Source organism: Lepisma saccharinum, chromosome 25 (assembly GCF_977018435.1).
Source record: "Lepisma saccharinum chromosome 25, izLepSacc3.1, whole genome shotgun sequence".
NCBI classification, from domain to species: Eukaryota; Metazoa; Arthropoda; class Insecta; order Zygentoma; family Lepismatidae; genus Lepisma; species Lepisma saccharinum.
Window position 1 is genome coordinate 45,158,212 of NC_139253.1, and position 25,253 is coordinate 45,183,464.

Here is a 25,253-nt window from a genome sequence, read left to right on the forward strand (position 1 = left end):
TAATGAAGAAATAGCCTTCCTTTCTATTACAAAGATACATTTGGTTTCAGTTTAGTAACAATTTAGAGCTTTCACTAACACCTCCTTCTATTTCTTCTTGCATTTTAATGTAGCTTCCCTCAATCTTTTACGTACTCCTAGAAATATATTTTTTAAGTGTTTATCCATTTGTTCCATTGTAACACCTTTCAGAAGAAATTCTGAGACAGCCAGGTTAAAGGTTTACCATCTCAAAGAGTGTTGAACCATCAGTAAGATAGATGTCATCATTATTATTACAGTGGAACACTGATTTTACGTTCTCGGATTTTCCTACATCATACATTCAATCTTGATGATCCCAATATAGCAAAATGTTATAAAATTTTCCCTGACACATTTTCTTCTTGGTCTTTTGAAAAATGTAAAATTCAGGTTCCATTCTATAAATATGTGTGATTTTATCTAAATTACACAAGAAACTATCGTATGCCTTGTGCTGTTAAATTATTCACATTATATTTATAAACAGCACATAGATTAGTTTACAACAGAGAACAGTTCATCAGCCTTTTGTTTGTATCATCAAGCATAAGTGTCTAAAAAGGACCCTGTTATTATAAAATCAGTGTTGTAAATATACCTAGGTATAATGAATGATTTTATTTACTTTGTTTACCTCTTGATAATGTTCAAGAGGTTTAGTAAAGTGATATTTATACTAGTAGAAGATGGTTTCTTTATTATTCAGCGTCAAGAGAAGAATATGACAATATCAAAATTTTAATGATTTCACATTACCATGAAATGAGCTCTTAAAGTTGCTTAGAGATTGATATTTCAGAAAATAATCATGTGTACTGCAAAAGTATAGAAGCATTATTGTACCTTGTTATTAATGCTAATCTGTCATCTACTGTACTGCAATTTTTTCTATTATTCAAGTTACGGAACACAGAAAGTTTTATAAACCTTGAACTGTACTGTGAACCTGAGTCTTCTTACTACTATGAATCTTATCAATCTCTGTTAGATCCTTGGAGTAAGTTCTGGAAAAAAGCTCAAATTTCAGCTAGCAAAATATCTAAATTTTCATTATTACATCCACATTTGGGCATGCATTTACTGTTTCTAGTACTCTGGGGATGACAAATATGCACCTTCTCATGATTTTTTGGTAACCATAAGGTTTATATATATTGTGAAGAATATTTGAAATGAGCATGGCAAGAAACCTAGGTTCATCTCAGCAGGAAGTTGTTTAATAATGCAATAAGAGGTAAATGTATTAAATGGTATAGAAGTTTACTGCATCGTGGTGCTAATTAGGTCCTTTATAATGTTAAATAACATTATTCTTTTTCAGGCTTTACCTTTCAGGCAACGAGGATATGTGTAGTCCTCATTTATCAGCCATTTTTTATTTCTGTTGGTAGTGTTAGCAAGCCTCAGTGGTGTAGTTGGTCCGCCCTTCTCCCTGCTAAAGTGGCTCTGTGGCTCACCCAGACAGAAATCAATGAGTACCTGCGAGCAACCCTGGGGGGTAAAGGTTGCCGGAGCATGGTGCTGATCACACCTCCAAAATGGCCGAGATTGAGAATGTGTGGGCCCCAATCCCCACATCACCTTAATGTGCCTTCATGGCAACTCTACCTTTACCTATCTTTAGTGTTTATTTAGCAGAAACAATAAACAAGTCAACAATGCGATGAGACAGAAGATTTGTTGCTATTAGGAGTGGAGAGGGGACTGAATTCCGAAAAATTTGAATTCTTCAAATTCTTAATATTGGGCTGAGTCATTACTATTAGTACTTCTAGAGAAAGACAAAATCATGGCAAAGAAAATTAAAACCACAGCTTGTTTGTGCATATCCTCTGAATGGAGTGCTGTACAGAACCTTTTTAAAGATTTCCTAGGGCTTTGAGGCATTTCCCATGTGACATTGAGCATATAAAGGTTAAAGTAGTTAAAATTCTCCCACAGGATATTTGAACACATCACAGATTCCAAAATATAGAATAGAAGAGAAATTCATAAGAAATATGCCAATAATTACATTTGATCTTGGCAACAATTATATAAATTTATATTTTGAGTGTTTCAAGAGAATATGAACTAGTGATTAGCAGGGATCGAATTGGTTTAATGATAAATGTAATGCTCAACATTTATTTACCACCAAGATTACACATTAAAAATGCATTAGGAAAATTCTATTACAATTGGGAGTGTACAAGGGTCGTTCAAGGTTGACCGGGACTTTTATTTCTGCAGAGGAAATAGCAGAAGAAACACCAAACTATGTCAGTTTTTCAAAGTATTCTCCGTGCGCGCCGAGGCACCGTTGCCATCGTTCTGGCAGCTCCCGAATTCCTTTGGCGTAGAAAGAACTTGGTTGTTGTCGTAGCCACTGGAGGACATCGCTCCGCAGTGCTTCATCTGTCGTGAATTTCTTCCCTCCCAGATGGTCTTTAAGGGGTGAAAACAAATGATAATCACTGGGGGCTAAATCCGGACTGTAGGGGGGATGGGGCAGAACTTCCCAGCGCATGTCGGCCAGAGTTGTTGTCACATTGGCCGTGTGAGGGTGGGCATTGTCATGGAGAAGAATGACATTTCCAGACAACATCCCAGGTCTTTTCTTGCGAATGGACTTTCGTACAGCACCACTCAACAATGTGGAGTAATAAAGTAAAAAGGTAAAGTGTTCCCCTGTGCATAGCACCACGCCATGAAGGCGTATAGGGGGTGTGGGGGTAACGCCCCACACTTTCTTGATCCGGTCGTGAGTGGGGGTGATGTGATCAGCATCACGCCCCTGACCGCCTTTACCCCCCAGGGTTTCCCCCAGGTACCCATGTTATTCGACGCTGGGTGGGCGCCGGGGCCGCTTTCACCGTTAGAAAAGTTCCCGGATTTGAACCGGCCGGGGATCGAACCCGGGACCTTGAGCATGGTAGTCAGACGCGTTACCGACTGAGCCACCGCGGCCAAGTGGAGTAATACTGGGCATTAATCGTGATCCCTTTGTCCAGAAAATCCACATGGATAACGCCCTTCATGTCCCAGAAGACACTTGCCATGATCTTTCCAGCGGACGTGATGATGGATTGCAACAATTCATCACCTTCTGCTCGAAACCGATTCAGAAGCTGTTCACAGACCGTCCTGCGTGTCCACTTCTGATCGAATGTCAGCTGGCGGGGAACCCACCTTGCACAGATTTTGCGGAAGCGTAAGTGGTCGTGAATGATTGTCTCAACACTCCCGACACTGATATTCACCTCGGCAGCAATATCCCGCACTGTTACTCGCCGGTTCTCAAGAATCATTTGCTCAACACGTGCGATATTCACTAGTGTGACTGCAGTCGGGCGAATGTGTCCATGCGCATCATTTGTCACTAGCTCCCGTCCTTCGCGAAACTGCTGACACCATTCGTACACTCTTGTCCACGACATCGTTTGTTCACCATACTGTGCTTGCAATCGTCTGAAAATCTCAGCTGGTTTCACTTTCTCCTTCACGAGAAATTTGATTACACACCGCTGCTCCACAGCCACAGACACACTGCTTGCTGCCATGTTCGCTGCAACTGCTGCGCATGCGCGAAATACGTCATGCCGGTCACTAGTTACTCGCGAAGGAATATATTACGTCACCCGCACATTTCATCATGATCTGGCTATTCATCGATTTTTTACGTACGAAAATCCCGGTCAACCTTGAACGACCCTTATATTAAAGTAAAATTGAAACTTCTGTCATTAAGAGCATGTGTATGGGTTGGTGGCAAAGGGGTAATTGATGTTATTCTAAAATTATAAGTTCTACATGTATAATTTTATCTGTCAAAAGTAATTAGCTTTAATTATTATAATGGACTGATAATTACAAGTAGGACTGGTACAGATCACTGCAGGGACATGGTAATTTCAAACTGAAGAAGTGTTTCAGAAGAGAAAATGCCTTGCCCCTCTCCCCATGGAAAGAATCTTGTGGTCATAATTTTCCATCTAAACAGTGAGGTTTTAGAAATGAACGCAGATAACATACTACTTGCAGAACTGTTTTGAAATACTTGGTACATGATACCTTATGAGTATCGGATAAAAAATTCATGGTAATCCATCCTCATTAAATTGTGTATTAACTGAAAGCCTCAGATATGCTCTATAATAATAAAACCAATTATATTTCTTTAACATACTGTGAATTACATTCTTTACAATTTCAGAAAATCCATCTCCTGTACTTAATGAGAAGTGTAGAAGAATAAATAGCCTACCAAATGAAGTGAAAATGGATTCTGAAATGTCTCATCTTAGTAAATTCAATAGTAATGCAATAGAACGGAAGTTCTCCTCTGTAGTACCATTGGGTTACAACACGGAGAGCGTGTCTGGAGCCTCGTCGTTAGTCTCAGGAGAAGGGTCAGATCTTCCAAGCATTCAAAGCCTTGTTGGTTTCGATTGGCTGTTTGATCACACAGACAGTGAGCCTGAATCAGGTACTATTAAAGTATACACTATAATCATTTTTCATAACTTCATAAATAAGCATACAGTGGAACTCAGATTTTACATTCTTTGATGTTAAATTTTCCATTTTAAGTTTTCTCATTCTTGTCCCTTCAAGAATGCAAAATCAAGATTCTACTGTATATGCTTGTGTGTGCGCATACTGGAAGGCCTCTTTTGTAACTTGTAATTTGGTCTATTATCTTGTAATCTTAAGTTCCTGGGTTCAATCCACAGTGGGACACAAATTTTATGGTTCACATTCTGTGCAAACTTGCAGGTTGTGATTCATCAATTGTTTGTAGATGTAAAAATGTATATACTAAGGCGAACCTATATGATATTTTGGCCAATACCAATGAAGTAAAAATTACCAATACTGATAACCAGAGAACAGATTTATATGTAAATACATATTTGCATGAGAAGCTGAAATCAGTTATATTTTCTATTATCTTTGTGTGTCATGACTCGAAAAATTCAGTTTTTATTTTCCATATTTGTACATATATTAGGTTTTGGCTCATATTTTACATATTTGAGTTATTTTTACATATTATTTCCATATTTCAGAACATTTCTCAACATATACTCCATATTCGCGCAATAACAACATGTGACCTAAAGAGTTGGATGAATTGCTTGCGAATAACTGACAAATTTGAAATACTGTCCCATTACTTCTTACGATAATGAATGCAGTTTTAGTCAATATAAATCCATCTTAAGAGACAAAAGAAGGAAATTCACATTCGAACACTTACCTCAAAATTTTGTTATTCATTATTTTTGAAACTGAAAATGAAAACACATTTTTTGTTTCGTGAAATTTCGTATTTATGCGTTGCACAATTTAATGGTTATTTCAGATTAATTTTGAAGACTCTGTCTTCATTCACTAAGTGTACAGCGTCTGGAGTGGAGATGGTACTGTGTCACTGCTTTGTTAGTTCCTGGGCAGCGGTAGTTGCATTGTCTCCCATTTGGCGGCGCTGGCATGTGTTTCCTGGCTTGCATCGTCTGCTGTGCTTTCTGCTTTCTGTTGTCAGGTGGCATTGCCGGGTGGTGGTTGGGTGCTGGGCTGTCTGCATTGTCGTGCTGCTCGGTGTGTTGCAGTTCCTGTTCCTCGTGTGGCTGTAGGGAGGACGAGTAGGTGCACCAGATTACACCACACCGAGCAGCACGACAATACAGACAGCTCAGCCCCCCAACCACCACCTGGCAATGCCACCTGACAGCAGAAAGCACTGCAGACGACGCAAGCCAGAAAACACATGCCAGCACCTTCAAATGGGAGAAAATGCAACTACCGCTGCCCGGGAACTAAGAAAGCAGTGACACAGTACCATCTCCGCTCCAGATGCTGTATCCTTAGTGAATGAAGACAGAGAAATAACCATGAAATTGTGCAACACGGAAATACGAAATTTCACGTAATTAATTCGCAAACTGCATTTACAGCATCCATCATGAACAATTTTTGTTTTTTTTACAATGAATGTCAATGTAAACGTACTGTATTTTTTGAAGCTAGTGTAGTGTCTTATATTATTAGAAAGGTAAATTTTTACAATTTTAACTCCATATTTTGGTGAAAATAACTAAATATGTATTTACATATTTAGCACATTTTTACTACATATGAATTCATTCCCTGTTGATGGCTGATATTTTACCAATCTGACATCAAGTTCCAAATGGTCCTTGAACAACCTGAATAGTTCATTGCCCTCCATGTATGTTAGCAGGTGACTGCAGTGCAAAGGAAGCTGCTATTTAGACATTTACTTGTAAAAAAAAAACTAGGCATGTATGTAGATTGTGTTTATATCCATAAAAATTATCACACAATGGCAGAATATTGCACTAATTATAACATATTTGTAGATATAACAGATTGGTAAAATTATTGTTAATTTTACTGATAACTCATTGCACCAATTGGCTGATACCAGTAGAATAACACTTAATCTGTCCCATCCCTAATACCAGGTGTTCTGCATGTTTCCATGCAGAACAGGTAGATTGGTTTTACGTGGGACACCCAGTATATACTAAATATGTTTTTTTTTTTATCTTTTGAAAGAAATGCACAGCTGCCTGAGCAACAGTGTGTGTGTGTTTAAGTAGTATATTCACAATGTCGCCTCCTCACTTTCATATAGTACACCCTGCACTACATATTGCAAACTAATGAGGATCTGCCATCTGACTCTCAACCAGTATAATCCTCTGTGGAGCTTGGGTTCTTTCCTGTCCGTATATGTTTGTGATTGTCCCTTCATCCATCAAATCATCATTCATCCTCATCATAATAGTAGCAACAATTTATTTTCAAACGATACAAAAGAGACACCGTTGTGAAACTTTTACAGCCTTCGATGTAGTCACTTGTTGCCAGTGATGTGGAAGTTATCGTATTTCTGTAGCAGTGCCTGTTCTGTTGATGGTTTGAATGAAGCAGTCTACTGCCTGAAGAATCTCTGGAACAGTTCAAGAGCTTCATCTTAGGGATCAAATCAAAGTTACAGGCGCTGGTAGAGCATCTGCAAGCCCCATTGAGCTAACAAATCAGCCACAGGTTGCACTTCATGCACCCGAGCATTGTCCTGCAAAATGATGGGAGAATTTCGTAGAAAATGTCCCGTCTTCTTTCACAATGCAGGTTGCAGGTTATGTTCCAAAAATGAACAGTAATACTGCACATTGACAGTCTGTCCTGGAGATACGGTGAGAATCAGCAGAACTGTCACATTACTGGGGTTGTGACTGACTTTAAGACTGCCAACTCCAATGATACTCTTATTCCTCTAGTCACTGTGCATGCACCTAGTGTTGGAAGGAAGAGTCCATTTACTTGGAGGTAGGTTAGATATCAAACTAACATGTGGTATAAGTGAGAAGCTCTGTTTCTGTTTCATACAGCAGTGTTGCCACTATAATATTTCCAACCCATGTACAAGTGAAACATGAAGTAGGTATGGGACAGATTAATCGGTACTCTATCAGTATTGGCCAATATAGGCATATCAGTGTATCGGTTTATTGGTATAATTACCGATTATTTTACTGATCCGACATATCTTTGAATATCTTATAATTTAGTGCAAAATTCTGCCATTTGGTTATAATTTTTATTTATAATCTCCATGCTCTAGTTTTTAAAAAGTAAATATACAACTTCTTTTGCATTGCAGTCACCCGGAAGCACACATTTATTAAGGAGGCTCTATTCAGGTTCTTCAAGAACCATTTGGAATTTTATATCATATTGGTAGAATATCGGTTACCAGTATCTGCAAATTTTATATCTGTACTTTATCGGTATCAGCCAAAATTTCATATTTGCCTATCCCTAATATAAAGTATAGATGAACTGATATGAATATTTTTCCAGTATAAATCACCAATACTGATAAACAGTGTTGCACTGTTCTGATGTAAAGTAGCAAACATTTCACTCATAACTTGAATGATTCCATCACTTCAGCATATGAATTTGGATAGGAAAAAGTAGCTGCATATTAAAATTTTAATTTACAAAATTAGTTTTCATTAATTAATATTTATATTCATAAAAATGGTAATAGCTGAATTGCATACTCACTTATAGAAATATTAGATCTGTAAAATTAGCAACAAGCCACGTGCTTGTATCTGAACAAAATTTTCATTTCTAGGAGACTGAATTTTTTTTCTGTGGAATATATTCTTCCTTGAATAAGACGTTTACATGTTGATGTACTCTAACCTCCATGCTAGTCCTGGGTTCTAATGCTGCCCTGGTCATTCTGTCATCAATTTTATCCTATCATTACTCATCCTCATCTTTGCGATTAACCAAAAGTGTCAGAAAAGTGAAGTAAAGTAAACCAAATCAATCAGTCGATGAACATTTGGTTCACTTTTAAGATTACATTATGGATACACATGTTTCAAGGATGAAGAGGCAAAATTTATATTCATAGTTACTTAGATCAGTGAAACCTTGATTTTACATTTTTCAGGGAACCAAGCCTAAAAGGTGTAAAATGCAAGAAAACGTTATACAATTTTGCATTGTTTACTTTGTTTAGACCATAATGATCAAATGTATAATACAAGAAAATGTGAAAACTGTGAAAGTAAAGTTGGGTTTTCCACTTTACTTGCTTCAGGAATATTAACAAAACTTATGATTTTGTAATTACATTTGTTGTTTTGTTTATTTCTAGGAGCAAAAGGTAAAGATACAGATTCTGGGAGCTCAGCAACAGTTAGCCTAGAGAACGAAGTTGTGAAATTGTTACCAGATGGAAGTTTGCCTAAAGTTCCTCCACTAGAACCTCCAAAAAGTCAAGGAGCTATTCCTAAACGAAGGCCTACCCAAAATGCCACATACCTGAGTACAGGTATGCAGTAGATTTACACATCATAGTTGACTTTTCAGTATAATGCTCATATTCAAAAAGCTACACTATGATTATTCCCTGAAAATTTGTATACAGGTAGTTTGGTTTTAACTCATCCATTCACGTAACCATTGTTCCATTCTGTAAGGGGAGAGTAGCAGCCATTATCTGCTTATGAGCACTCTTAGATATTTTTTTCTATCCTGTATGTTGCATTTTTGATGAATTTTGATCATTTTAACTTGTAACGATTCTTGTGTATAAGACTCGTTCTTATTGAAAAAAGGATCCAGATTGATCTGAAAATTAGGAAAAACCCACATAAAGTACATATTGTGACTCAAAACTTTTTGATATTGTCTCTTAAAACTTAGTTACTAATGTAGAATTAGTAGGGGCATGCATATTTCGTTTTTGATGAAAAAACGAAATTTGAAAAAACACATTGTAGTGTTAATTTTTCATGTTTTTGAAAGGTGTGAGGTGCATTTTGTGACCGTATTTTGTCACGAAATAATGTGAAATGAAGTGCAAAAAGCGAAATTAACTCTTAAACACGAAATTCAGAGTTTATTCACCGACGCAACACCTTCTGAGGTCTGAATTATCCTGAGAGTTATGCAATTCCCGGAAAATTCATTAATTCTGCTGTTAATATTGGAGAATCAAAAATGGACTCCTTTACACAGAAATAAACTTAATACTCTGATATAAACTTAATACTCTTGATAACTACATAAATGTGCTATTAGAAGTGAAATGATAATTCTGTGGAATAAGTGTAGTTTTTAAATGAAATTTAGGATTATTTTCACAATTTTAAAACCAATATGTCTTTTTATATACCACTTTTCATCCATTTTTTCACCGCTATAACACCGATATTTTATTTTATTTACCGCTTTGGAACCTGAAATTGACTCAGTTTTTGTTCAGAAATTTTGCTTTTTTATTTACCAAAAATATGTGCCTCTAAGAATTAGTAATACTTAAATAATCTATTAATATGTTATTACTATTTATAGGTCACGGTTAAGACTAAGGTAAAAAATCACTGTTTTGAATATGAAGTGAAAGTTTTAGACAGTTGGAAAATCTTGCTATTATTCTTGTGTCATGGGGAGAGCTCATGTATAGCATATTTATAGAAATACTGTATAAGCAAATTTATAGAATTTTATTTGATTGACCATTTTTTCTATTCCTAAACTACAGGGTGATTTACATAAAGCTGACACATATGTGATTTAAAGTAACCTACCAACAAATTATTACAGTGGAACATTGATTTTACGTTTTTCAGGGCACCAAGCTGAAAAAACTTAATATGCAGGAAAATGTAAAATCGAGGAAAATTGGGGTTCCACTGTACATTTGAATTGTAACATAGATATGGGAATTTAATATCAATATATGCTGAAAATGTCCTCCATCCTCCTGAAAGCACAGCTAGACAGACAGCTCTTTCCATGTTCCTGGACTTTTGTTGGAGTATGCAGTTGTCATTCATTACAAGTGATTTCGTTTGTGAAGTTCTCCTTCAATTCGTCCAATCTCCAAGCATGTACCCCTGCAGGAAAAAATGTGGCGTGTCAAACCAGGTTATCTCAATGACCATATGTTTCAGGAAATTATCCAATCCTCAAACAAACTTTGGATCTGCCAAGGACTCATTTGATGGATGGCACAGACACAATCCTGTTGAAAATTTATTGCTTGTGCTGCATCTTCACAACTGAGGCAATATTGCGACGACAATAGCTACAATATCTGACACATCTTCAAACTCCCTTGAGAATATGTTAATCTCTCAGATGTAAAACTAACGCAGAACAATACAATGCATTCCTGTTCAAATAAATGAGTGTTATGTGAATTACCCTGTATTAGCGGACACTAACCACAATCTACTAATTAATCATTGTGCCAATGTGTACAGTTTCCAGTACATATGAGATTACTGAGTGAATACATATATGATTATTAAACTTGACTTGTATTGTATTGAAAAAGTGTTTGTGTTAACAATGTTTCTTCAGCACTTTTAATGAATGTATTTTTTGTCCTAATTAGGCAGGCAGAGTGAAGAGTCTTCTCTGTCCAGTCAGCATGCAACTCCAAACCTTGTTGTAGGTGTGCTACTAAAGAGTGAAACTGACCACAGAAGATCACGAAAACGCTCCAGTGAAAGAGAACGTATGTACATTGGTTTCCTTTTGGTAGTTGTAATAGTTATAATAACTTATTACTAAGTACGTTTGTGGGCATTGGATACCAGGTATTCCTGCTTTATTACAGAATCAATGAACAGTCTAACATCCCCCCCCCCCCCACACACACACACAGAAAAGACTGAGGTTGTCTACCAAACAGGAATACTGAGAATTAAGTGTAGATTTTTGTAACTTAAATTGCACATGATTTTTTTATGTGTGAAAAAATATTATACAGTGAAACTTGTGATTTTATACTTTTCAGGAAATGACTGGAAAACTTAAAATAAATATAAACTTTATATCAATAAATGTATATAAAATAAAAATCCAGGGTAATTTTTTAACATTTTGTTCTATTCGGAACAAGATGGTTGAATGTATAATGTGGGAAAATGTAAAATCAAGGTTCCACTGCATTTATTTTAAAATACACTTTTTGACAAGGTTTGTAGTATTACTTTCAGATGTAGTGTTATGCCCACTTTATTGTAGAGAATACAAGAAGGGGAGGGGGATAATTGCTAGTTACTCTCTTCTGAATGAACAATTTATTATTGCAGTGGAACCTCGATATTACATCCGTGTATTTACATTTTCCTGAATTATACATTGTCTGAATGTTCTCATATAACAAAATGCTATAAATATTTCTTTCCGGATTTTACATTTTCCTGCATTTTAGTTATTTCACCTGAAAATCATAAAATCAAGGTTCCACTATCCTTGGATTTCCTGATTTCATGGTTAAGATTTATTTTGTTGCTTGTATATAATAATGCATTGTTCTCCGACATAGAAAAGTACATTCTAAGATTGAGCCAATACCAATGCCAATGTATCGACATGGTGCAATGCCAATGGTATCCTTATCAGAAAGTATTAATTCGATTTTATTTACTAATACTGGCTGATACTTTCTCATGACATTTTGGTCTCTCGTTGTGTGTGTAAAAATGCTGCACAACACTTTTCAAATGTCTAATTATCCTGCAAGTTATTTAAAATTAAAAGTTTTATTAAGCACAAAGATACATAACAGGTATTTTAATATGACAGTAAAGAACTTCTTATGTCATGTGCCAGCAATATACTTGTAAAAACAACACAAAACATGCAAACAGCACGATAAGACACTTGAAGAGTTTGTCCAAGCTTTCGATTCCATCTCAGAATCATCACCAGGGCTGGTCGAGAGACTGCAGATGTGGTTGAGGTTCCAAAGTGTCTTATTGTGCTGTTTGTGTGTTTTATACTGTTTTTAACAAGGTATTTTACTGTTATTATCTTGAGTATTTTAAAGCAGTGGAATACTTATCCAGTAATATGAATCAGTATTTTGAACAATTTTGCGATGCTACAATTTTCAAGCATCGTATCTGTATCAGCAGGAACTGGCAAGAGTGGAAGCATTGGTTCAAACTGGTATCGGCTCTAATTCTGAACCGTTGAAATCAACCCTCCCCCAAAAATTAAAAAACTTAAGTTTCTTATTTTGTCAGAAATTAAATGCATATTTTCCCCTACACATCTGCATTGGTTTAGAACTAAAATAATGCTCTCCATTTCAGATCCTTCAGATATGTCAGAAGAGGTTTCATTGAGGTTGCCTAGGCAGTTGAAAGAAGTTCGTCTAGAGGGCTTGGAGTGTTTAGTTCCGTATAGTTCTCACAGGCTTTCCATCCAGAGGCGGAGACACCAGGCTGGCAATGTAAACACAAGTGACATTAGAATGAACAACAACAACAACATAGCTTCCATTACGAGTAATAACAATTGTGTTGTTTCTTCAAATAATAACAATGAAGCCTCTTCGTCTGGTTCAAACAATGAACTTAGCTCACTTCTACCTGTAACGTTAGGAAATCAGATGCTTCCTGGTGCGGTGGAGTCAACAGAAATAGTACAACACAATGTTTGCATGCAAGAAGAGACTAGATCAAATTGTGCAAGACACAAGAGACCTAGGAGGTCGGGAAGATCTCAGAGATCGTCTAGCGGAGGGAGGGACTCAACTGTACCGCTTGCAGCATTGGCCACAACAATATCAGGTCCTGGAACTCACATTGCTACCTCCCATGATGATACCACCGAGGGAGCTGTCCATTATTTTCATGATGAACATGGAAACTGGTTCACGTACACTTTCGATGAGAAGGGTAGCGGAACTGCAACTAGTGTGGTACCTGTTGCGAACAGTAAATTGTTGCACACACTTTTAAAATCCACAAACCAAAGTGACCATCATAAAGGTGCTGACGATTCGTCAAGTAACTCGTCCATTTCTTCCCATTCTGGTATAACTGTGATTCTCGATAGTCCTGCAGTCATGTGCCCTCCTTCGAAAAGTGTGTCCCTGCTACCTTCAGCTCAGCCAAACATTGGGTTCTACATACTAGAAGCAAGTGCGGTAGCAACACCTCGGAATGCTAGAAGTCCCATACACAGGTTAGGCAGTAGTTTTACAGAAAGGAATCGGGTGACTGGCCAACCCCCTGCCGTTACCTCGGAATCCCATGCCGTGATCGCACCATCAAGTTCTCAAGGGGAAACGGACACTGATATCACATCATCAAGAAATAAATTTAGATTTGACGAAAGACCAAAGCCAAAGCATTACTACAAATTCTCCATAGCTCTGTGTGGATCTATTAAAGTGCGATTTGACCGGTTAGCACTTCTAGCATTATTAGATCGAAATGTAACTTGTGGAGAAAACTTCATGGTTATACTTTTGGCAGTCTTGGTGGCAGTGTTCGGCTCTCTCTTATTATATTTAGAATTTTTTCAAGACATATTTGTGTTTGTATTTTGTTTTGTGATAGCAAGTTGCCAATATTCCTTACTTAAAAGTGTGCAGCCTGATTCGGCCTCTCCGACACATGGATATAATAAGATAGTATCACTTAGCAGACCTGTGTACTTTTGTTTGTGCAGTGTGATTGTTCTGGCACTACATTTCAGTTTGGTGAATGAAGCGTATCATACAGCCTTTACGTTATACGGTATGTATTTTACTAACAAAGAACTTGTTAAAATGGCAAGGGACGTTATGCTTATTTTTTTACTGTGTTTCCCAGTTGTATTCAGTCTTGGTCTCTTCCCTCAAGTAAACACCTTCACGATGTATGTACTAGAACAAATTGACATGCATGTATTTGGAGGAAATGCTACTTCCAGCTTGTTAGCCTCGTTGAGCTGTGCCGTACGAAGTGTTTTGGCTGTTGGATTATTGTACGGTTTTGCATATGGTGCTCTAAGTGAACCAAAATCATCGCAGCATATTTTATTCTCGATCTTTTGCGGTCTTCTTGTAGCAGTGTCTTATCATTTAAGTCGATGTGCAAGTGATCCTAGTGCAATATGGTTTATCATCAAGAACCATGTGTGGCCTGAAGATGAAGGAAATGAAACCAGGACAGAAAAGGAAGAATTAATAGATCCATTACCCCAAAAACTGCAAAACACAGTGAATTCAAGATTAAAATCCGATTTGATTTTGTGTACGTTGCTAACAATTTTTGTATTTGGAGTGCACTGCAGTACAGTATTTACAGCTTTACAGCCTCAATTAAACCACATTTTGTGGATTATTGCAGGCATATTTGGTTTCATAATCCATTACATCATTCCTCACTTGCGGAAACAATTACCCTGGTTGTGTTTTTCACATCCACTGTTCAAACCCCACGAATACAATCAGTTTGAAGTGCGAGATGCAGCAAGGGTGATGTGGTTTGAGAAAATATATGTGGTGCTCTGTTTTCTGGAAAGAAACATTCTATACCCTGCACTTTTTTTAGGTGCCTTAACAGAATATTCCCCCAAAATAGTTATCAAGTTTGGTATCATTGGTGGATCTATTGTTGTGACTATATGTGGGCTGAAGTGCTTGAGAAGCTCGTTCTCAAATGCCTCTCAGCAATATCTTGTAGTGATTTTTACATATCTTTTTTTTAACATAGACTATGGCTCTGCATCTGAAACGTTCCTAATTGATTATTTTATTATGGGCATTATTTTTCAAAAGGTTTATGAATTCCTATTGAAGATTCAGTTTATAGTTACGTACATTGCACCGTGGCAGATTACCTGGGGGTCTGCATTCCATGCATTTGCCCAGCCCTTCAGTGTTCCGCATTCAGCTATGCTGTTTCTTCAGGCTGCAATATCTGCTATTCTTTCAACCCCTCTCAATCCCTTCCTTGGAAGTGCCATTTTTTTAACCTCATATGTTCGTCCAGTGAAATTTTGGGAAAGAGACTACAACACGAAGAGAGTGGATCATTCAAACACTCGGCTGTCATCTCATCTAGAGAGGAACCTGGGAGCAGATGATAATAACCTCAACTCAATCTTCTACGAACATCTTACCAGATCTCTTCAGCATTCATTATGTGGAGATCTCATTTTGGGTAAGTTAATACTTGCATTTTTATAAAATAGAAAATAGGGATATGATAGATTAAGTCATTCAATAAGAATTCTGCACCATAGACCAAATGATAAAATTGACTGTGTTTGTGGTGTATGGGACTGACTGGATAGATACACTGTTTCTGGAACAACAAATTGGTTGCAGAGGACCCAATGAATGGGCCCCACACACTGGATTTAAATCAGGTGTTTTTTTCCTGATGGTATCTGAAATCCCTGGGTACAGCATGAAAATTTATGATCTGGCCTACGTCCACACCAGAATCTAGGACAAATGCCACACCATAGATCCAGATGTTGCTCATGTGATCAGCAACCTGCAATTCTACCTACATACCTGTGTGTAACTCAACAGGGGACATATTAAACAAATACTGTGATTTAACCCATAGTGCGGGACTTTTTGAACATCTTGTACAATGTAGGTCTATCAGTAAATTTGCTGATAATTTTATGTGCCTGTTATTTCTGTAAATAGTCTATTTATAATGTGAATATGCCTTTGTGTTATAAATATCAATACACAATTAGTAAGTTTTCACACTTTCACACTGTAATTAACACATTAGGTCACATGCTGATCAGCTGCTCATATGCAGGTGATACCAGGACCCATATCTTGGTAGTGCAGCCTGCCATGACCATTTACGCTGATACCGTATTACCATCCTGGCAATAGGAAAGTTACCACGAGGCTTGAATTTGTTTTATGTAGAAGGAGTCTTAATCTCATGCCAATTTTTCAGATACCATTTTGTTGTTTTATTCCAGTTTTGTATTTTTAAATTTAAAACAATACAAGCTAGTAATGTAAATCACTAATTTATTTTTAAAAATAGAACTTAACGTTGTTTTTTTAAAAAATGTTGCTTTGAAGGACATCACAGAAAATATAGCATAAGTAGCAGGTATGAAAAATTATCGGAACTCCTGAATTTAACAATTCATAAGTTATACATTAGTAATGGAGAATGATATATGAAGAGGTAAAAATAAATTATACAGTCAACTCTCGATTCTACGACCCCGGGTATAACGACCCTCTCGAAGTAACGACCCTTTTCCCGGGAACCGTGAAAAATTTAGAAAAAATTAGAAAAATTTGGAAAAAAAAAGTTGAAAAATTGAAGGAAATCGGCCGAAAAATGCGTTGTTTTTTCCTCCACTCATTCCCTTTACGAGCGCTCTACCGCTCACAATTAGGTCTGAACTAAAAATAGACACCACCACACCATGCTTGAGTGATATCCAATAGCACTTGACCTCTGCCCTCCCCTCCCTCAAGCGCACCAATGTTACACCACACCCGACGGCCGCTACCCAACGCGCCAGGCTTGCTCTTGGATACGCGAGAAAAGAAAATCGAATGTGCTTGGATGTTATTTTAAATCGACTTGACTTGTTTCCTTGTCCTAAGAGCTGCTTAAAACTCGCGGAGGAGGGGGGAGGAGCAGCCTGAAATGACTGCTGGACTTGCAGACTTTGCCAATGTGTATGGCAGGTCAAGCTCTTTCATCGATAAATACACCACCTTGAGAGATAAGATCGCAGGAATGTTCGAAAATACAGATGATTGGCGCCTGGAAGTCTGGCCCATCTGTCCAGCTCTGACCTAGAGTTCAGCAGGTTCCCGTGAGTGAGTAACTCTCGGCCTTGTAGACGGCAACTTCCGGTAACAGCTATCATTCAAAACGTGTTCTTTGTTCCCTGCAACACTTCATAAAAAGCGAAACTTTTAGATAATCAAAACCACATTGGTGAACTAAAGATCGTCAAGCCGCTTAATGCGTTGTCATCCAGGTTTCCATAAAAGTTTACTTCGATCTTACGTGCATCATAATCCCACTACATACGTTTTCCTAATTGGGTCGATGTCGTAATATCTGCCAAAAAAGTGTTCCGTTGGCTGACTGACTTCTCCCACCTTTCATGTCAGCAAACGTGGGGGGGGGGGGGGGTGATGCAGATTGTTTCAGCCCCGATTTTCTTGCTGATGCGGGCTGATTACAGGCGAGGGTGGAAAATGACCCACCCCTCTTCCTTTCCTTTGACGTCTAAAATGGGACAACCAGTTCTGGATATATTCTTGAAACGAACAAAAACCATAGAACAAGTAATAAAAAAATGTGACCCAACTCCCTTTCCCCAGCTCATTCTCCGCCACTGGTGTGCACGGCAATGTTGATAATTGCAGAATTGTTTTTTTTTTTTTTTAATGCTGTTGTCTGCATAGGAAATATTGCCCCTATTATTGTCTGCTGCATGGTAAAAGGTAAAGCAAGGGTCATTTCTTTCTTCCTTACACTGCTGTTAAAAGTTCCGTCTTTGACAGTTGCGTTGTCTTTAAAATGCTGGGATTATTCTCTTCTGCCACCTGTTGCTCTAACTTCCAGCCGGTCTCTTTGTTTTTACTATGCAGCTGGCGCCAGTGTTTTGTCTAGCATCTGCAAAGCTGTCCCTTGCCGATAACAGCCGATAACAGTGATGACTCATCCAGCGTGAAGAGAAAGGTTATTGTTTTGAATCTTGCAAAGCTGTTTTGATTTGACGATAACGAAATTCGATCTCCAGAAAGGAAATCAAGAGTTAAAATAACTTCATGTTCTGCGCCTTCTGATAATTTGCATCCGCATTTTTTTTTCAGAACCATTCATGTGGAGGGGGAAAAAAAGAGTTCAATGTAGGAATGGTCGCTGAGACCGATTAAAAAGACATTATTCAAGGGGAAAACGTTTGGAGGGGTGGGTGTTTGACATCGAGAATACTCCTAAATCCAACATTCAATCGTCCATTAACCTGAGAGTAAATAACGATCTACCATTTTGACATGTGAAAATGCGCAATTTCATAAAGCTTGTTTTCAGTTCATTTTATGCTGATGGGCTAATCGGGACTAAATATACAGTTTAAAGTGAAATTCAATTCCAAACCCGAATGATTACACTGATCGGCATGAAAATCCTCCCACGAGGATGAAAGGGTGTACCTTATAGATTTCGAGTCGCTGATTACGATTATCGCATTGAAAAAGTTCCAGCACGTAAGGTTTTTTTTTTTTTGAGGGGGCATTTTCCATAAAAATTTACCGAAAAATTGTATTTTTTATGCTTGGAATGCATAATTGTGTATTTTTACCTCAATCCAAGAATTGTTACTATATCCTAGGAACATTCTTTCCCCTGCCCCCACAACCCCCCCCCCCCCGCGAAATAGAAAAAATCCAATTACACCCCACCCACTCAAAAAAAAAACAGTGAATTCTGCCACAACACACATTTTTTTGAGAATTCCAGATAAATGTCAAAACAAAAATGTGAATAATATTGCATTTTAACATTACTGCTGGAAGAAATATTTTCACGATGTCCCATGAGCCATAAGTGACTGGCTCTAAAATGAATGGTATCTAACAGTTTTAAACTATGTGTGACAGGCTTATTTGTGTACATTGAAGTTCAACGTTTTATTTTCGTTACACTATTCTTACACTGTCACCTCGGCTTCCTTCAAGGTAAAAGGATCAACTTGTGATCATTCGTTGGCACCCCCTTGTCTAAACGACAAACAGGATGTGGCTGGGAAAAGGTGCCAAGACATCCACCTCGTTGTCCCATGAAGCAGATATTTTACTTCCGAGGTGATCGTGGTGTAAGAGAGTCGCGTTACTCTGTGTCTGTTTATATCGTTAAGGAAAAATATTTCTGCGTGAAATATTGACATTTGTGTTAAACCAACATGCCACGAACTTGCAAAAACTCGGTAGATTCATTCTGCTACATATGTGGGGAAGTGGTCTTCAAGGGGCAAAGTAGGGCATTGACACCGTTCCTAAAGACAGCGTACCACCTGTACTTTGGGTGTAAAGTCGGCGACCAGGATCGCGATTGGGCTCCCAAACAAAGTTGTAACTCGTGTGCGCATACTCTAAAAGGATGGTTAAAAGGTAAACATAAATCGATACCATTCGCTTACCTATGGTTTGGCTCGAGCCCCGGGATCATGTTGCAGACTGTTACTTCTGCCTGACCAATATTACAGGTTTCTGTAAAGGCACGAAGCATAAAATACAGTATCCTGACTTGGATTCCGCGAGGAGACCTCTCCCACATGATGTTGTTCTGCCTGTACCCGTACCACCAGACTCATACACACTGAGCAGTGTTTCATCCGACGAAGAACCTGGATGTTGTACAATCTTCGAGTACGCATTCAGATATCAATTACGCCCCAGTGTCTGACACTAAGGAACCACATGTGATAAGTCAGGAAGAACTGAATGATCTGATCAGAGACTTAAACCTTCCGAAGACCAAGGCCCTTTTGCTTGCATCACGACTTCAACAATGGAATCTACTTGACCGAGATGTGAATATATCGATGTACAGAAAAAGAGAGGTGATCCTAGTTCCTAATTTTACAAAGGATGGTGATTTGGTGTATTGCAGTGACATTCCGTCGCTTATGGAACAACTGAAATTTGACTACATCACTGAAGACTATAGACTGTTCGTATATTCGTCGCGGACTAGCCTGATGGCAGAGTTACTACACAATTGCAATTAATATCCTGCCTACCCTGTTGCTCATGCTGTGCATATGAAAGAAACATACGAGAACATGCGGAACCTACTACAGAAATTAAATTACGAACAGTTTAAGTGGAGTGTATGTGCTGACCTTAAGGTTATTGCCATCCTCACCGGTTTACAAGGAGGTTACACCAAACACTGCTGTTTCTTGTGTTACTTAGACAGTCGAGCCAAAGAGCAGTACACCATCACAAAATGGCCACCAAGGAACCAACTGGTCCCAGGAGAGATGAATGTGGCTAATGAACCTCTTGTGGATCCGGAGAAAGTATTCTTACCACCTCTCCATATAAAATTAGGTCTAATGAAGGTATTTGTCAAAGCCCTGAAGCGAGATGGTGAAGCATTTACTCATATCAGAAAACTGTTCCCAAGACTTAGCGAGGCCAAGGTGAAAAAAGGTGTTTATACAGGGTCTCAAATCAGAGACGTTTTGAAGGATCCTGCATTTCTTTCTAAGCTGAGTGATGTGGAACGTGAGGCTAGGGAGGCCTTTCGAGACGTGTGCAGTAATTTTCTCGGGAATCATAAGTCACCTAATTACGAAGACATTGTGGGCAGGTTAATTACTTCATATCATACCATGGGGTGTAATATGTCCCTCAAGTTACATTTCCTGCATTGTCACTTGGACTTCTTCCCTCAACAGTACAGCTTGGGGGAGGTCTCCGACGAAGACGGTGAAAGGTTTCATCAACAAATAGCTACCATGGAGAGGCACTACAGTGGGAAATGGAGTGTGAATATGTTGGCCAACTTCTGTTGGAATGCGACATGCGAGACACCCTGTACAAATTACAAGATGAGCAGGAACACCAATTGACATGCAAATGTTGAACTTTTACTCTTTATATAGTTGTATCTGCTTGTTTTATATTGAAATTCTGATGATAGCATGCAATTTTATATGGGGGGAGAATAGCACCTTTGCGTGGTAATTGAAACCCGCCCCCAACCCCTCCCTCAAAACTGGTACATCTTGGAGAAAAACGGGTTGCGGATTCGAACTCAGGAGCTCGAAATCTATAAGAATCACCTAATTTGGTTCATGGGAGCGACAAAAAGTTTAATTTTGCCGAACAGTGTTATCGACTGCCACGCTGTTTAATGACGTGTCCTAGAATACGCATTGGGTGAAAACAGATCGCAAGTTGCACGTTTCCTTTTTCACGCTGGATTACAATGCAAGTCAAGGAAGGAGTTTGGACTGCTCCCTTTAATGGGGAAGGAGGGAGAATGAAGTTGGTTGAAGCAAAGAAAAGTGACTTTTTTTACGATGTATTTTACACAGCCGAACCAGAACGAAAATTACAGCCCTGCCTTTATTTTTTTTTTGTCTGGTACCTAGAGACAACCTGTGTTGTTTCTCCCGAGAGATCTAATCTTACCAGTTAATCTTGTAACAGACAATGCTCCAGTGAACCTGTATAAAATCCAACATTCATTCTGCCCGATTATCTCCCGACTTTTGCTGGCACCAGTCTGACTGGTGTCAAGATTCTTCAAGTTTCGCTTGCAATAAGCGAGAGATTGTTTTCCTTTCCATTGGTTTCAGTGCACACGGGTTTCTCAGGAACTAGAATTGTAAGAATTTACTGGAAAAGCAACGACTGTGCACAATTGAAACAAAGTAACATTATTATAAATTCTCGTTTGTGAAAACTTTTTCATGTTCTATTTTCCTTCTCACAACACGCATCCTGTGCATAACAGGTTGTATAACTACCAGGATAAATGGTGTTACCATCTCCTAGGCATCTTTCTGTCCGTTTCAGCTCCCTTTAAGCTGAAAATTGGTGCAAATTCCAATAACGACCCCTTCGAAATAACGACCCTTTTCCCGGGAACTGTGAAAGGTCGTTGAATCGAGAGTTGACTGTACTTACGGGTTCCACATTTCCTTGGTACCTCTTGCCATATTTTAATTTGAAGTTCACACTCTGCATGCTGCTGCTCTCAAAAGTGCTACATGCTCAATCATAGCAGATATCAACATATGTTTTAAATCATCACTCATAATATACTTCTAGTTAAAATAATGTGCTTGAGAAACAGTTTTGCCTGTAATGAAGGAATTGTTTACAACAGAGGTGTCCAAACTGTTTTCTATGCGTGTCCAGTAACCAAAAATAAATTGTTTGTGGGTGCCATTACATTATGTATTTTCAAAGGGCTCGCAATGCAATGGAGAGAATTACAGTTGAGAGTGAGAGGATTGACCTTGAAAGAGCCAATTGCAGATTTCAGGATGTGTTGGTTGTTGTGCCGAAATTTAAAAATAATAATAGCAAAGAAAGCTGCTACCTGCACTGTAAGCACTGCTGTTGTAGGGTAAATGCTCTGTGTCATATCCATGTGTTTGTTTTATCTCCTAACATCCATATTCATAGCTCGATGATGTCCTTTGCCAAGCTGCAACATAAGTATACCCCTAGATGTTTGAGCCTGTGTATTGCTTGATAGTGTGAAGATTTAATTTAGGACATAATATCCTTGTCAGGTTTTGTTCAGAAAAAACTGAAGCTATTCTTCAATTGCAACTTAACAGTCTCTTATTATGATGCTTTTGTTCTATTATTGCATGAGTTATTTGTACATAAAGCAAAGGACTGGCAAAGTTTGTTCCAAGTCCACTTATGCGCAGATAGGCTAACAGGAGCTGGAATGACAGTTTAAGTGGGATCGAAACCACTATGTGCCTCCATCGGGGATGGGGTGCTGGACCTCTTGATACAAAGCAATGGCATACACTACCATCAGGGACGCAGATTGTTTGTATGTATTGCTCTATTAGAATTTTTACATTACTGTATCACTAAAATCTAATTAACACATTCATGCCCAGGCATTTTCTGAATCCAAACTTATTTTTAAAAAATATGGTCGCTATCTTAAATTTTTGAGTTTTTCAAAATGATACCCTGGAGACTCCAAATGGCACTTTCTTTTAGACTTTTTCAGCCGGCTGGCTAGGAACCCGACCTTCCTGCTGATGTCTCCCCTACCGATGACTCCCCAATGGTCCTCCAAGGATGCAAATGTGTGGGAGCCCTCAATAATTTGGCACCTTGGACATGCTCTCGGGTACCACATCCAATCTCTCCGAAAGTCACACGTGGAGCACCCCTTTTTGTTCACCAATCAACAGGGGGAGGACTAAAAAAATTGACTTCAGCTAAACGACCTTAGTCATTTACGGGCAAATATACGCACATGTCATTAATGGGTGAGAATGTGTTAATTGTAAATGAATTTCATAATCTAATGTTATGTGTGACTCTTCTGAACCAATAAAACATATTTTTTGTAGGTCGGTGGGGTCCAGTTACTCAGGGTGATTGCTTTGTCCTGGCATCAGATTACCTTAACTGTCTTGTGCACATAATTGAAATGGGAAACGGACTTCTGACCTTCCAGATGAGAGGATTAGAATTCCGAGGTACATATTGTCAGCAGAGGGAAGTGGAAGCTATATCAGAAGGAGTGGAAGAAAATGATGGTTAGTAGCAATGTCAAAATGTAATATAAGTGAAACCCCTGTTATAATGACAAAATAAGAGAACTTAGACAAATTGCTTAATTCATAAACACTTATATAAAGAGCAGCATGTGTGGGACACATTTGTTGTGTCTCTTTTCACTAAATTTTAGTCTTCATAAGGTAATCAACAAAGAATATTCCATCTGCATGTTGAAAGCTTATTCAGGGACAAAGGCTTGTGTGTGTGTGTGTGTTTGTTTGTGTGTGTGTGTGTGTGTGTGTGTGTGTGTGTTTGTGTTTGTGTTTGTTTGTTTGTTTGTTTGTGTTTGTTTGTTTGTGTTTGTTTGTTTGTGTTTGTTTGTTTGTTTGTTTTTGTTTGTTTGTTTGTGTTTGTTTTTGTGTTTGTTTTTGTGTTTGTTTGTTTGTGTTTGTTTTTTTTGTTTGTTTGTTAAGGTTTGTCCAAGCATAGTAAATATTTCTTGCATATTTTATATAACTGTTTACATTTTTTTGTACACAATTTTATTAGATTTTCCCTGCTTCAAAAACATGTTTCATGCAAGAATCGTGATTCAAACAATTTTTACAAATAAGTAGAAAAGTGCAATAATAATAGGATGAAAAAATCAAGGTTTTAATTTCAAATGAACTTATAACTTGAAATATAGTAACTTTTCACCCAAAAACAAACATGCAATTATATATTTGTGCAAGAAAAAAATTTAACAGGCTTTTTTAAAAACAATGCAAAACAGTATTTTTATGTATAATTAACTCTTGTGGTGACCTTTTTCCACCTGTAAGCCTTCTGGGTCAGGTAAGATAAGTAAAGTTAATTTTTGGACAGTAGCATTCCTTATTTTTAAAAGAAAATCTAAAATGTTAGTTTGTTTAAGTAATAGACTATTAATGTGTTTCTGTAATTGTAAGTTTAGTGTTAATTTTCGTACTTTTCTTATAGGTTGTTGTTGCTGTGAACCAGGTCATTTACCTCACATGCTTAGTATGAATGCAGCTTTTAGTCAACGATGGTTGGCATGGGAGGTTACGGCTGTGAAGTACGTCTTAGAGGGTTACAGCATCTCTGATAATAGTGCTGTTTCCATGCTTCAAGTGTTTGATTTCAGAAAAGTTCTAATAACCTACTATGTTAAGGTGAGTGAAAAAAAGTACAGTTTTAAAAATAATCAACAGTTACTATCAATGTATCATCGGTATCAGAAAGTTTCAGTTGCAACTTACTTGGTGATACCTGTCATTGCGACAGCACCGTGGGGAGAAATGCAATTTGTGATTAAATAATTATCATGTGAAATTTTGACTTTTAATGCAAAACTCCTTTAGATTTCTATGGTAAAGTTCCAATGGAGAATTTCTATATTAATATTTATAAATAATCACGACTATTTTGAATTGTTACAATTTTCAAGTGTCAGTGGGAATCTAGGAGTATTGTCACTAGTATCAGTGTTGATTCAAAGTTGTGTCGACCCAGCTGTAGTTACTATATCCTCTTTATGAAGATATTAATCTTTATATGAGGGACAGTCAGAAAATAAGTTTCCTTAGACTACCATCTGCAGCATGACAGACTAATTGGTATATGAATAAGTGGTTATAGGTCCAGGAACCCATAAATT

The 25,253-nt window shown here is 37.8% G+C and overlaps 1 protein-coding gene across 4 annotated transcripts in view; it reads left to right on the top strand.

Annotated features, from left to right (window-relative positions):
- Positions 1-25,253, top strand: part of pcx (pecanex) — an 88,341-nt gene that overhangs the window by 32,507 nt on the left and 30,581 nt on the right. For all 4 annotated transcript variants that reach the window (XM_083111803.1, XM_083111806.1, XM_083111804.1 and 1 more), the window contains 6 exons: positions 4,220-4,492; positions 8,717-8,893; positions 10,967-11,089; positions 12,678-15,521; positions 23,443-23,631; positions 24,575-24,768. In XM_083111803.1, the coding sequence (XP_082967929.1) occupies positions 4,220-4,492; positions 8,717-8,893; positions 10,967-11,089; positions 12,678-15,521; positions 23,443-23,631; positions 24,575-24,768 (3,800 nt within the window). The remainder of the gene's footprint in view (positions 1-4,219; positions 4,493-8,716; positions 8,894-10,966; positions 11,090-12,677; positions 15,522-23,442; positions 23,632-24,574; positions 24,769-25,253) is intronic.